This window comes from Paroedura picta, chromosome 2, assembly GCF_049243985.1.
Source record: "Paroedura picta isolate Pp20150507F chromosome 2, Ppicta_v3.0, whole genome shotgun sequence".
In the NCBI taxonomy this organism is placed as follows: Eukaryota; Metazoa; Chordata; class Lepidosauria; order Squamata; family Gekkonidae; genus Paroedura; species Paroedura picta.
Window position 1 is genome coordinate 3,723,925 of NC_135370.1, and position 14,256 is coordinate 3,738,180.

Sequence of the window (14,256 nt, forward strand, 5' to 3'; positions counted from 1 at the left end):
CTAGAGACATGGTGGTTTGCCATTGCTGGGGTCTACATTATGACCTCAGTGCCCATGGGAGGCCTCCTATCCAAATACTGCTTAGCTTCCAGGTTCTAATGAGATCAGGCCAGCTTGGACCAGCCACGTCTGGCATGGCTACCTGCCCTTTCTTTTCTCTCTTCCCTGTTGTTGTGCCTGAACACCTAGATCTTTTTGATTCACGAGGCTGCACCCCTTTGTCCACGGGGCAAAGCATTTTCTCTTCTTTTCTTTTTTGTAAGAGAGAAAGCCAGTCCGAATAAACCACGCAGCAAACACACTCCTAATCCCAACTCCCCTCCTTCGCATCTCCCAAACAGCCGGAGGCAACAGCAATCTTGGGACCTAGTGAGCATACTCTGCGTAACGGAAGAAAGATTGCAGTCTTCGTCGTGCTCGGCTTTGTGTTGACAGCCACCTACAGCCATCCTTTATTCCATGTAACTCTTTTCCCAGCTTCCTTCTTATGAGGGAGAATCGCCCATTGATGCAAACCCTAGAATCCAGGCCCAGCCCTGCGTCCTGCAGCCTTGCCCGTGTTGCTTTGCTCAGGTGCCAGACCTCGTCAGATCCTTGTTTACGCCAACAAGTTTCCGATCTGGCTCTGAGGATCAGCCCCCGCTGCTCACATTTGCGTTTGCGTCTACATACATGTGTGTCCCTCCCTCCCCCCCCCCCCCGGAAGCTTTCTTGGCTGTTGGCCCACGAAACGCAGCTACGATACGCTCATGTCCTCCACTCCTCCTTCTGGGAGTTCTGAGCTTTCCGGCTGTGGGACTCGGAGAGTTTTATGGGCTGACATGGTTGAGACAAGAAAATTGGGGAAACAGCTCTGAGGCGCGAATACTTGGTGTGTGAGCCGCATGGGAATTGCCGGGGATGCAAACTGAACTCATCTGTTTATCCTCAGGCTAGATAAGAAACACTTTGCTGAAAAGGTCTTTGTTTCCCCACTAGTGCAGATGCAATACCCGTTGTTTTCATTGGGAGTTACCACCTTGTAAAGGCACCCAAGGCATGCCAGATCGTAACACGGCCATCCGGTGTGCTTTTGCAATCTATCGTGAGAGAACCTTTTAGTCTTTCTTGGCTCCTGCAGACCAGTTGGCTCACAGGGCCTTGATTAATTAATTAAAGGGATTCTGGACCTTCCACTTACGCTTCTCTCCTCTTTTATTTCCCCTTCCAGGCATGGACCTGTGGAGCCAATGGAGTACTTAGCGGGGCTACGAGTCACATACAAAGAGCGAGATCTTCCTTACTATCCAGGTGGCCAGCCTGCCGTCTATCCTTCCAAAGGGAGCTACGCTCACCCCCAAGACGTCCCCAGAGCAACAGAGTTATGGTACCCCCCGTGTTACCCGCCACCACCAGTGGCCCAGCACAAAGGACCCCTCCGCCAAGATGTGCCTCCGTCTCCCCCTCAGAGCCACAGAGTCCTGCCCTATAGCGAAATGGGCCGAACAGGCCACCGGCGAGCCAGCCCCGAGCAATACCCGTACAGACATCAGGATCCCAGGCAGAAGGACCCCATGACTGCAGCGGTATAGCCGGAAGCCGGATTTTCGTCGATGTTGTACGAAAAGACTGACGCTGCCATTGAGCTGGTCTGCCCAACATACTCTGGATATGATCCTAAACATATGGAAAGCTGGCGGGGAGCGGAGAAAGAGATACAATGACTTTTAGGTATCATGAGGTATCAAAGGTTTTTTTAAAAAAAAGGATTTATATATATATACATATACATATATATATAATAATATACAAAAATTATTTGACCCTAGACGATGGTAGATGAAGGCTAAGCCATTGCAGAGCAAGCCACTCAGGGCTATTTACGAAGGTTGAGGCACATCCGAGATGCCCACCTGGCAGGAATCCACTGGGAAACTTCCTTGTGCCACGAGGGGGGCCTCTGGCCTCACAGGCCTGTCTTTGCTGGGCAGTTCCCTACCTAGGTAGGATTTGGGATTATCTCTGTAGCTCGCTGATGAGTTCGCAAGGCGGGAAAGGCATCCCTGTCTCCCTGCAGCCGAACGCTTGTTTTTGTCATGAGGTGGGAAATCCCACATTTGCCACTTTATCTTCTCAGGCATCTTTTATTAAAAATAATGGAGGGTGGGGGGCGGGGGGTCTATTTTCAATCCCAAAACTTGTTTATGGGTCTCTCTCTCTTTTTGTAATGACAAAGGGCAAGTATTTGGGGTGGGGGGAAGGACTTCAGTCCATAGAAACATCCTACCCAGCTGCACTGTGAGAACTCCTGAAACGACACGCCAAAGGACTCAAGGTCTACGTTACCCTCCTGCAGGGAATGTTACCCCCTTGGGGGGCCAGTGATAACGTCTGTGTGTTTTTGTGTCCTTGTAAGAAGGGCTGGTTCTCTGTTGGTAGTGCCCAGAGTGCCTGTTGGCAGATCAGGTAGCAGTAAGAGAATCCTAAAGTGGCCCCTTGAGAGAAAAAATGGGGCCCCAGATGAGCCTTCGGGGGGGGGGAGCAGTGTCTTTTTTCCACCCCCGTCAAATCATCATCGACTTATGGCGATCCCATAGGGTAGGGGTAGTCAACCTGTGGTCCTCCAGATGTCCATGGACTACAATTCCCATGAGCCCCTGCCAGCATTTGCTGGCAGGGGCTCTTGGGAATTGTAGTCCATGGACATCTGGAGGACCACAGGTTGACTACCCCTGAGTTCGCTGGAGGGCCGCAGTTCGACTACCCCTGGTTTAGAACAACATGACTTTCATACCTTGTTCTCTTGCAGCCCTTCGCGGGGTGGGGGGGGGGGCTAGACATTAAAAATGCCAAACGGTGGGCTGTTGTGTGGCAGAATCTCAGTAGGACAACAGTTCGGGGGTCAGAAGTTTCTCCTGCTTCTGTAAATATCATACCAATAGCAGAGAGAGTGTGGATCACGGAGGAGAAACCTTTTTTTTAATAAAGAGAAACGTGAAAGAAGAGGGGATGTCGAATGAGGGGGGCATTCTGGTCTTTTCAGTGTCTTCGAGCAAGGAAGGCAGAGATGGCCAAGAAGAGAGTTTGAATTGGGGGAGGGGGACAGAAGCCCTTGCAGGGCTTGTAAAAGAACAAGGGTCCTTTATGCTTAGCTGATCTTTTTTTTTTTAATTTGCCACCAATCTAACGGGGATTCTGAAACTTAGTTCAGCGAGGAATTTTGAACAGCTCCAGCATGTCCTGAAACCCTCCAGGTCTGACTTTGGATGCTGTTCAAGGCGATTTCCGGTTCAGCCCTTTTCCTTTCGAGGGAGAGACCTCGGGCCCGGCCAGAAAATGTATTAGAGGAGCTGCTGGTTTTCTTTTGGTATGCAGCAAATTAACAGGATTCATTACGGGGGTCATCCCATAATTATTATATATCGCAGGAAGGGGCCGTCTACCAGGCATGGCCATTCATCACTTACCCTTCTGAAACGGCTTCATTATACCGGGAGGCCTCTAGAGAGTCGGCACCGTGAATCTGTCAGGCGCACAAATGTGCACGGCCGCATTTCAGAGGGCTAAGCGCTCGGGAAAGCAGCAACGGCTCCCTGTCCTAACTAAGTGAGCATTCTGCAAGCTGCTTACTTCTCCTTGGATACCTGGTGTAAGTCAGCTCCTGCAGGAAGGAGGTGAAGTGGTGGCACATGGTGACCACTGGCAGGTGCTACTCAAATATACTGGTCCCTTGATGGAAGGGCAGGGTCATTTCATGCTGGGATGTGCAGAGAGCAACTTTCCTTGCAGTGTTGCAACTTAAGTCACGAATGAGTCTACCCCCACGACTCTGTTGTTGTCCACATGGAACCTCTTCTTTGTTTGTCTTTTTCTTCTCCTTTTTTTTGCTGTCGAGTCACAGCCAACTGTTGTTGACCCTGCCATTATAGCAAGGCAAGAGACGGTCAACCAAGGTTTGCTATGGCCTGCCACTGTGTGGTGACCCTGGCATTTCTGGGAATGCTAACCTGGCCCAGCCCTGCTTAGCTCCTGAGATCTGGCAGGATGCAGCCAGCTGGACCATCAGGGCACTGAACCACGCCTACTTATCATTTCAAGGTCAACTTGAGTGCCATCTAGACCAGTCACACGGGGGTTTTGTCTCTCCCAAACTGATGGTGACCATCTAGCCCAGCCTGCGGGGGAATCTTGTGTGCCGAAACTCTTTCTCTGCACTGTCACTTCACTGCACAGATGTTGAAATTGGACTCCGGAGCATGAAAGCCAACTATTAATTGAGGTCAAGCCCAAGAGGATCTGGATTGAAAAGGAGAGCTATTGGGGTGAGCCCTTCCCCCTCCCAAACAAAGATAAACCCATCCACACAGACACCCCCCACACACACACACACACTGCTGTTCTCACACCCTTCCGTTTCTATGAAATAGACCTTGTAACATGGAGGATCCTTCCTCAGGTGAAGACTTGGCCAAGATATCGCTGGCTCCGAGGGCCAGCAGCACCTCTAGGCAGAGCAAACAACTGACTGAACATCGACTCCTTCTGTAGCTGAAGCTGTTGATGATGAATTCCAGTTATGATGTGATTCCAGTTAAGCAAAGCTTTGGAAGACAAGCTCCCGGCTTATAAATCAACACCTACCAATCCTTTCCGCTGCCATCACAAAGATAACGGAGAGCAGTTCAGGAACAAGGCTCAATCCGAATGGGATGGAAAGAGCCGGTGGGATTATTTATGTCCCTCAAAGCTCCCCCTCCGTTGCTTCCATGTAACCTGAAACACCCTTTGAAACTCCCATGCTCTGCTGTTGCTCCCTTTGGTAGAGCAAGGCAGGTCAGAAGGAGACCTTCCGAGCCATTAATCTTATCCAATGGCTCTATTAAATTATACTTCTGCTTTTGAGATCAGTAGGACCCTTTCTCCCCCTCTCCTTTGGAAAAATAGATGCAATACAATATCTACATGGTTCAAACTGTACCAGTAGCTGTGAAAGGGACAAAACTCATGACCTGTCACCAGAGGCAGGAGCCAAAGTGAACTTGCGTGTCACCCTCTTCAAAGTGTATTAGACTGATGGGGGGTTTAGAGGGGACAAAACTCCGGGCTGCTTCCAGAGGCCTGTGGATGATGGCATGGGCATGGGCCTATCGATCTACGTAGCCGGCTTCGCTGCAAAACCCTAAAACAAACTCTCTCAGCACCATATTGCAGACAAATGTGCAAGCACACACATCCCTCACTAGGTGCTACATCTGATGGATGAAAATATACCACTTGCAAAACAAAACAAAAATGCACACGAGCCATTAAGGAACAAGTTGCTCTTTTTTTTCCCCCTGGTGCCCATATGTTTCAAAACATTACGGATCTGAAAAGGCCCTTTTTGGTATTCACAAACGCCTTGCACTCGGCTGCAGTAAGAAAGGACCAGGCCACGGCATGGCTGCCAAAGTGAATGCAGTTTCCAGCATGAACGGGATTTGTGAGGGAGCCTCAAGTGAAGCTTAAGAATGGAATGGGAGCAGCCCTCACCCTGGCTGAAAGCAGAGGCTGGCCTGAAGCAACAGAAGTCTGCATGCCTGTGGGGGTTATGCCCAGAGTTAAACTTTGTTCTTAAAGGTGCCATTGGATTCAAACTTAGTGCTGCTGGCTGAAAGTATTCCCCGTGTTGAGATGGGATGCCTGCCCAAAGTACCAGCCCTACTACGATGGCATACCCACTTCTGAGAAGGAAGAAATAAAGATTGTGGAGTCAGATACGGTGGCCATCTGTACCTGCCCACACCTTCAGCTATTTCCAATCCAGTAGAAAGCTAAAGCACACCCTGACGTGCTTGCTTCAGCTGGCTTTCCAAAGCATGACGTGCCAAAGGGGAATGAGGAGGACCCGTGGGCAAGGGAAGGGCCACCACAAATGGGTACACACCAGGGGTGAATCTGCACTTACTTTGTTTATTCCATTGTGGATCCTGCTGAAGCCAGATCAATTTGAACTTTCTCACCCCCCGCCCCCATTGAAACAGAAAAATGTTCTACGCATGGTTAGGGAAGATCAGAATGGGGGGGGGGAGCCAAGCGCAGCAGGAGCCGCTTTCATTCTTTTCTTGAAGGGGGGGAAGAGAATTGGAGACAGCAGAGGAGGGAGAAAAAAAACAAGAGGCAAATCTCTACCGAGAGAAGTTAGAACTTCTGGAGTTTCTGCAGAGAGAAGTTAGGGTTTCCCCTTTAAGGCAAGCTTGCAACATGGGAACCAGAAACTGACGCCCTGGCCAATCAGGGCTTCTCTACCACAGAGACTCAGCAGAAAGTTCGAAACAGGCAGAGCTCTGCATGCTTTCGCATCCCATTTTTTCAAATATTGAGGGTTATATCCACTCTAGGATATCGCGGGGAAAAGGTAGGGTCACTCTGGATCAATCCTGCTTGTTGCAGAGGGAAAATTTAAATCGGACAAAATCAAAATGGAAATCGCATTTAGTGTAGACGGCAGGGAATCAATCGATCTGGGATTGGAATAAAAGCTCTGTGCAGATTCAGGCCAGGACTGTCAAGGATCATGATCTAGCTCTGGAAGTTTGTTCTATTTCAGTATTTCGTTTGGAGCAGAGGCCTGGCTGGAAGCCCAATGAACTTACTGGAAATATCAGTGTACTTTGGATCAAATTCTTATTGCAGCATGTGTGTGTGTGTGTGTGTGTGTTTAAGTGGATTGCAGAGGTTTAACTGTGGGGAGATTATGGATACAAGCCGCAGTTTCCAGAACCATCAATTGACAATTGCCCACGTGTGGGGTGGGAGAAGGCACGAACCGGTAAACACAGCGGCTGAGGAGTCAGTCCTCTGAGCTGTGCCTGGACGGGGAGACCCAGACTGTGTTCAGCAGCTTGAAATGCCAAAGGGTGGCTTGAACTAGAAAAAGTCAAACCACCCCAGTAGCTGCCTGGCGCAGCAGAAGGAGGAGGGCCCCGGTCGGCTACAAGGGCTCGTCTCCCAGTCATCAGCTGCTTGGGGGAAACTGCTGGGCCCAGGCTGTCACCAGTTGGGTCCAGTCCAAAGGGTGCTGGGCCATGAATTCAAGCCAGCCCTTGGTGGCATGGGCAGGGTTGCCAACCTCCAACCGGGACCTGGAGTCCTGCTGGAATTGCTACTCAGAGATTAATGCCCTTAGCAGTTCTGGAGGATGGACTCCCAGCCCCAAGGAACTTTCTCCCTAGGCACCACCCCGGAACCAACCGGTCTTTCCCAAGTATTAGCAATTCCAGGTACTTTGGCAGGTGATGGGGGGTTCCTTGCTTTAGGACAGCCCAAACCCTTCATGTGCTGCCTCATTTTTGTATGCTGTGAACATGCTGCCTCCCTCTCCTTCCAGTTCTCTGCCTGCTCCAGAGGAACCCCAGTGGGAGGAGGAGAGGGTGGGCAATAGTTCCTTGCTGGAGCGTTTCAGCCATCGAGCGCTGGCATTTCTCAGAAGCCAGAAATGGTTGCTCAAGCCCTCTTTTCACAAGCCATCCATTTCAGGTTGCCTTTGGTGCAATCCCCCTGAGCAGGGGAATTGTTCCCGGTTGCCCATCAGTGCTCTTTTCTGTTGTTTCTTGGAAGGGAGGGGGTAAATTTTATTTTAAAAAACACTTGGTTTTATATTTGTGTATACTGAACTGTTTTAACACTTTGGAAGGGGTGAAATTTGTTGGGGAGAGGGGAAATTTGAGAGGTTATTGAGTACCACAAAATAATGTTGGCCTTCTTTGTTATATATGGCTATATAAATGTTAACTGTTTTATTTTACACTAAAATAAAGGCTTCAAGAACAACTGCCACGTGCCTTTCTGCCATCTTTCCCGCTGAGGTCCAGCATTCAGCCCTGGCTGCCTGGGGTCCAGGTTGTGGGAGGCGGGCAGGGAGGACGGGTGGCTCTTCTTGCCTTTCGCTCAGACCACGGCCTCAGCTGCAGGGATCCTCTGGCAGGAGGGCTTCACTTCCTTCCCACAGCTGCTTCTGTGAGGCCCACAGGGAGGACATTTCCACCAAGGCAGTGCAGCTTCCCTTAGGCTTCAGTTGTGCCAATTTTCAGAACAATCACAATTTTCTGGTACACAAAGGCAGCGGTAGAAAGTGCCATCAAGTCCCCATTGACCTCTGGTGTCCACAGAGGGTGGGGAATTCCCAACCAGGGTCACAGGAAACCTTTGGGTTACATTAGAGCCCCCCAGGGGTTCCGTCGCCTTTCCCAGAGGTTTGGATGGCCGCTGACATCCCTAGACGTCACTGGAGCCCCCTTCCTTCCCCTGCCGCTCTACGGGCCTCGTCTCTTTCTCCACAAGGGAAATGGTAAATCATTTATCTGTTGATTGGCTGGCTTCTCTGGCATCTCACCACTTCTGGGGTTCCTCAAAGCCTGAAATTATTCCCCAATTGAAAAGGTTGCAAAGGGCTGATGGGGGGGGGGTTCAAAACAAGAGATGTTCAGAGGTGGGTTGCCAAAGGCCTGCCTCTGCAGAGCAACCCTGGTGGGCCTCCATCCAAGGACTCTCCCTGACTTAGCTGCTGAGATCTCCAGGGCCATCCCGCCAAGAGCTCTCTGTTACGTCTCCCGAGGAAATGGCTGCCTCAGAATGGTTTGGGGGGGGGCGTAGTGAAGGATATTGAGGGATACACTTGTGGTCAAGTCTTAATATCCTGAAAATTAGCGGGGGGCCTGGTTCGGCAGGTAACTGCAGCATGCGCATCAGGATTCAGAGTGCAAGTGGTATGCAAGCTACAAACACTCTGGTGGTTCTAGCTAATGAACAGAATAACTATTTATTAGGAAGCTTCATTCTACACCTGGCAAGATAAACTGACGGTTGCTATCCTAGGCTAAATAGCGGAGTGGGGAGGGACAGTCGTTTGGTGCAGGATTCCTTCATTTCTCAGGGGCTGCTTTGCATTTCTGGACAGGACCTCACTTGCATCGTCTGCTTGAAATATCTGTGGCTTTCTTGGAAACTTCTTGTTCGCCATGGCTACCAATCCTTTCAGGCCCTGGAGCATCTCTGACTTGTGCCTTAACAGATGCACAATGAAATAATGTGAGAAATCATCGATTGTCACCATGAAATATTGATGTTTGCCACCATAGGGTAAAGTGCTGGAGGTGCAGCTCTTCGTGTTTAAGCTGTTTCCTGGGGATCCAGAGGTTTCTGCAGGCGTAAGAGAGACTCGATTCCTGGCCCTCATACATGTCGATGCACACACCAGGACCCTTGGGCCGCATCTGCTGTTAATGCTGCCGTTCCTGAAGTCTGCCATCGTTCATTTGGCTGCCGTGTTGCCAGCTTGGGGGGGGGGGGTTACATCTCTCTGTTTGTAATGCTGTTCCCAGTTTGCCCTTTTCCCCACCCACTCCCAGCCAGTCCCCACACATGTTGATAGTAAAATGTTGCTAAATGCGTTCTTGGCTGCTGCCAGAACATTAAGCCTTGCTAATTGTTCTTTTTTGAGGAGAAAAATGGCAGGTGGCTTTCCTACGCCTCTGCTTCACAGGTTGGTGTAGGACAGACTGTTCCCCAGGAAGGAAGGAGCAGGTGAGGAGGCTGGAGAGGAGAAGCCGTTTCTCCATGGCCACCGGCGGACATCCCTCCCTCTATGGAGCTCGAATAACTTAGGGGCAAAAACTTGAAGTTACCATATCCCTTTCGAACTTGCAAAACCGCTTTGGAAAGGAAGCATTTTAGAGTGGAGAAGCTCTTTTCAACCCTTTGACCATGGAAGACCCCCTGAAATGTTTTTCAGGCTTCAGGGACTCCCAGAAGTCACCACATGCCCCTTCAGAGAAGAGGGCACGGAAGTAAGATGCGGGAGGCAGCCCATCAGGCAGCAAAGGATTTCTCCCCTTATGTGACTATCTAAGACACATTCTGCACACGGATCCCTCAAAAGACACATACATTTCGAATTAAGCATGGGGGGGGGGGCACAGTAACAAAGTTGCTGAGGCAGGACCAGCCACAAAATGATGGCTGCAGTGTAGATCAACAGTGTAGATCAACACAGCTGTGAACTGGCAAACCAGCTTATAGGTCAGGGCAGCTCTTGCCCAAATCCAAGACCTGCATCCTCTCATTTACCACAGAAGAGGAAGCATCCCGTGAGGTCATGCCTACTTCAGCCATTAAACGGATCAGTTGTCTACAACAAGAGGTTGCTTTGTTTTATTTATTTATAGTTAGATTTTTATACCTCATGACAACTGTCTCAGAGTGGTTCAAAATATAAAATCCATAAAATACAATATAAAACCCATAAAATCCCTTATACCAACAGAACTGGAAAATAAAAGCCAAATGAACAGATTACAGCATAATCTCTCCAGCCCAATAACTGTTCCAGCCAGGCCAACATAGGTGATCCCATTAATCTGTCTGTCCAGGGGGCAGATGGTGCGCATAGGGCAGGCTCCACAGATGCCAGCTCCGGTCACCGCCCTGGCCCCAACCAAACACCTGGTGGAAGAACTTTGTCTTACAGGTCCTGCGAAACCCAGCGAGCTCCGTCAGGGCCCTTAACTCTTCCAGGAGCTCATTCCACCAGGTTGCTCAAGGCCAAGTGAATGTCCTGGGAGTCCAGGACAACCAGGAAATTCATACCCACAGAGTGAGGGAGCATAAGCAGATAAGCAGTCCCTCAGGTAAGTGGGACCCAGACTATGTATAGACTTGAAGGTCAAAACCAGAACCTTGAACTTGATCAGAAGCAGACTGGTAACCAGTGCACCTAATGCAGAACTGGCTGGATATGGGCCCTCCAAAGTGTCTTAGTGGCAGCTGCATTTTGGACCAGCTGCAATTTCCACATCAAAGACAGGGGCAGGCCGGCCTAGAATTTACCATTGCTTGGATCACTGTGGCCAAGTGTTCCAAAGGCAGGGAGGGCGCTAGTAGCCATGCTTGGCAAAGGTGGAAAAACAGTGTTTGGGCTACTTTTGTGATCTGAGCCTCTCCCAAATTCCTGGCAACCAGTACAGCTGTTAATTGCACCCCATCCAGGCATGGGAGATGTGCTTCCTGATCCCGCCTCCTTCTGCCCAGCCGTCTTGGAGGGGTTGAGTTTCAGACTACTTTGCCTGAGCCTTCCAGCCACTGCTTCCAAACAACTGGCAAATGTATTCGAGGGGGAGTCCATCCATCCATCCATCCATCAGGAGGTAGAGCTGGGTGTCATCCGCATATTGGTGACAACCCAGCATAAAGCTTCAAACTGGCTGGGCTAGAGGGCGCAGTAGATGTTAAAAAGTGTAGGGGAGAGTTTTGCCACTTGAGGTAGTCCACAAGGGAGCACAAAGAGGTCCGATAACTCCTCCCCCATTGCAACACTCTGAGTCCAATTCCCGAAAAAGGAGACCAACCATTTCAGCACAATTCCCCTAATTCCGGTCCTGGCAAGGTGATGGGCCAACGGCTCGTGGTCAACCACATGAAATGAAGCTGACAGATCTAAATGTACAAGGATAGCCAAACCACCCTGATCCAGCTGGCATCCAATGCTGTCTCCACCCCGGAAGCCAGACCGGTATGGATCTAGGGCCAAAGTTTCCTCCAAAACTGCTAGGAGCTGATCCTCTGCAGCCCACTCTGTCACCTTCCCAGGAACGCAAAACTGGGCTATAGTTGGTGGGGTCCCATGGGTCCAGAGATGTTTTTTTTTCCAGAACAAGGCACACTACTGCCTCCTTGAGCCCCTTGAGGAACTCACCTGACATTAGGGAGAGATTAACTATCTCCCTCGAGGGTCCTCCTATCCATCTGTCAGCCAATGTGAGCATTGCAAGAGTTGGTGGATGAGGTGAAGGAGGTGGGGACCCTAGGGGGAAGTAACCATGTCCTCATAGAATTCCTTTTGAGATGGGGAGCCAAGGAAGCTTGTAGCCAGACGTGGATGTTGGATTTTCGTAGGGCAAACTTTAATAAACTCAGAGACATGATGAGTGTCATACCATGGACGAGAATGCTGGAAGGGAAGGGAGCATGTGAAGGGTGGGCGCTACTCAAACAGGAGCTATTGCATGCTCAATCAATTACTATCCCAGAATGACGAAAACACTGCAGGAGCTCTAAGAAGCCAATTTGGATGAACAGAGAACTTCAAGAGGAACTAAGAAAGAAAAGGAAAATGTTCGGGAAACAGAGGGAAGGACAGAGCTCTAAAGAAGAGTACCTACAGGTTACTAGGCAATGTAGATCAATCATCAGAAAGGCCAAAGCTGAGAGTGAGCTAAGTTTGGCCAGGGAAGCCCATTGTAACAAGAAAAGATTTTTCAGTTATGTGAGGAGCAAACGTAAAGTAAAGGAGGCAATAGGCCCGCTGTTGGGTGCGGATAGACAAACTCTAAGGAAAGATGCAGAGAAAGCCGAAAGGCTTAGCGCCTATTTTACATCTGTTTTTTCCCACAGGTCAAAGTGTTTAGGCACATCTAGAGATGGCCGTAGCCAAAGGATAGTGTCTGGGTGGCAGGTTAACATGGATAGAGAGGTTGTCGAGAGGCATTTAGCTGCACTGGATGAGTTCAAATCCCCTGGTTCGGATGAAATGCACCCGAGAGTACTCAAAGAACTTTCCAGAGAACTTGCACAGCCCTTGTCCATCATCTTCGGAACCTCTTTAAGGACTGGAGGTGTCCCGGACGACTGGAAAAGAGCAAACGTTATTCCGATCTTCAAAAAAGGGAGGAAGGATGACCCAGGAAACTACAGACCAGTGAGTCTGACCTCTGTTGTGGGGAAGATAATGGAGCAAATATTAAAGGGAGTGATCTGCAAACATCTGGAGGACAATTTGGTGATCCAAGGAAGTCAGCATGGATTTGTCTCCAACAGGTCCTGCCAGACCAACCTAGTTTCCTTTTTTGACCAAGTAACAGGTTTGCTGGATCGGGGAAATTCGGTTGATGTCATTTACTTAGATTTTAGTAAAGCTTTTGACAAAGTTCCCCATGATGTTCTGATGGATAAGTTGAAGGACTGCAATCTGAATTTTCAGATAGTTAGGTGGATAGGGAATTGGTTAAAGAACCGCACTCAAAGAGTTGTTGTCAATGGTGTTTCATCAGACTGGAGAGAGGTGAGTAGCGGAGTACCTCAGGGCTCGGGGCTCGGCCCGGTACTTTTTAACATATTTATTAATGATCTAGATGAGGGGGTGGAGGGACTACTCATCAAGTTTGCAGATGACACCAAATTGGGAGGACTGGCAAATACTCCGGAAGATAGAGACAGAGTTCAACGAGATCTGAACACAATGGAAAAATGGGCAAATGAGAACAAGATGCAATTTAATAAAGATAAGTGTAAAGTTCTGCATCTGGGTCAGAAAAATGAAAAGCATGCCTACTGGATGGGGGATATGCTTCTAGGTAGCACTGTGTGTGAACGAGACCTTGGAGTACTTGTGGATTGTAAACTAAACATGAGCAGGCAGTGTGATGCAGTGGTAAAAAAGGCAAATGCCATTTTGGGCTGTATCAACAGAGGCATCACATCAAAATCACAAGATGTCATAGTCCCATTGTATACGGCACTGGTCAGACCACACCTGGAGTACTGTGTGCAGTTCTGGAGGCCTCACTTCAAATAGGACGTAGATAAAATTGAAAGGGTACAGAGGAGAGCGACGAAGATGATCTGGGGCCAAGGGACCAAGCCCTATGAGATAGGTTGAGGGACTTGGGAATGTTCAGCCTGGAGAAAAGGAGGTTGAGAGGGGACATGAAAGCTCTCTTTAAATATTTGAAAGGTTGTCACTTGGAGGAGGGCAGAATGCTGTTTCTGCTGGCTGCAGAGGAGAGGACACGCAGTAATGGGTGTCGTTCAAGTACAACGATATAGGCTAGATATCAGGAAATGGGTATCGTTCAAGTACAACGATATAGGCTAGATATCAGGAAAAAGTTTTTCACAGTCAGAGTAGTTCAGCAGTGGAATAGGCTGCCTAAGGAGGTGGTGAGCGCCCCCTCACTGGCAGTCTTCAAGCAAAGGCTGGATACACACTTTTCTTGGATGCTTTAGGATGCTTAGGGCTAATCCTGCGTTGAGCAGGGGGTTGGACTAGATGGCTGGTATGGCCCCTTCCAACTCTATGATTTTATGATTCTATCTAGCATCCAAGATCTAAGGAGCAATTTTGGTGCCCTTCCTCAAGGGTAAGAGATCTAACTACTCTAAATAATTGTGCCAGGCAAGAGATCTTGTTAGCAATTTCCGTTGGTGATGAAATCATGCTTCTCCACTTTCACCGCCATCTCA

The 14,256-nt window shown here is 49.3% G+C and overlaps 1 protein-coding gene across 2 annotated transcripts in view; it reads left to right on the forward strand.

The window, feature by feature from the left end:
- PARD3B (par-3 family cell polarity regulator beta) overlaps positions 1–7,791 on the forward strand; it is a 719,005-nt gene extending 711,214 nt beyond the window's left edge. For both annotated transcript variants that reach the window (XM_077319230.1, XM_077319231.1), the window contains exon 23: positions 1,211–7,791. In XM_077319230.1, coding sequence (XP_077175345.1) covers positions 1,211–1,571 — 361 coding nt within the window. In that variant the 3' untranslated portion in view covers positions 1,572–7,791. The remainder of the gene's footprint in view (positions 1–1,210) is intronic.
- The last annotated feature ends 6,465 nt before the right edge of the window (positions 7,792–14,256 follow it).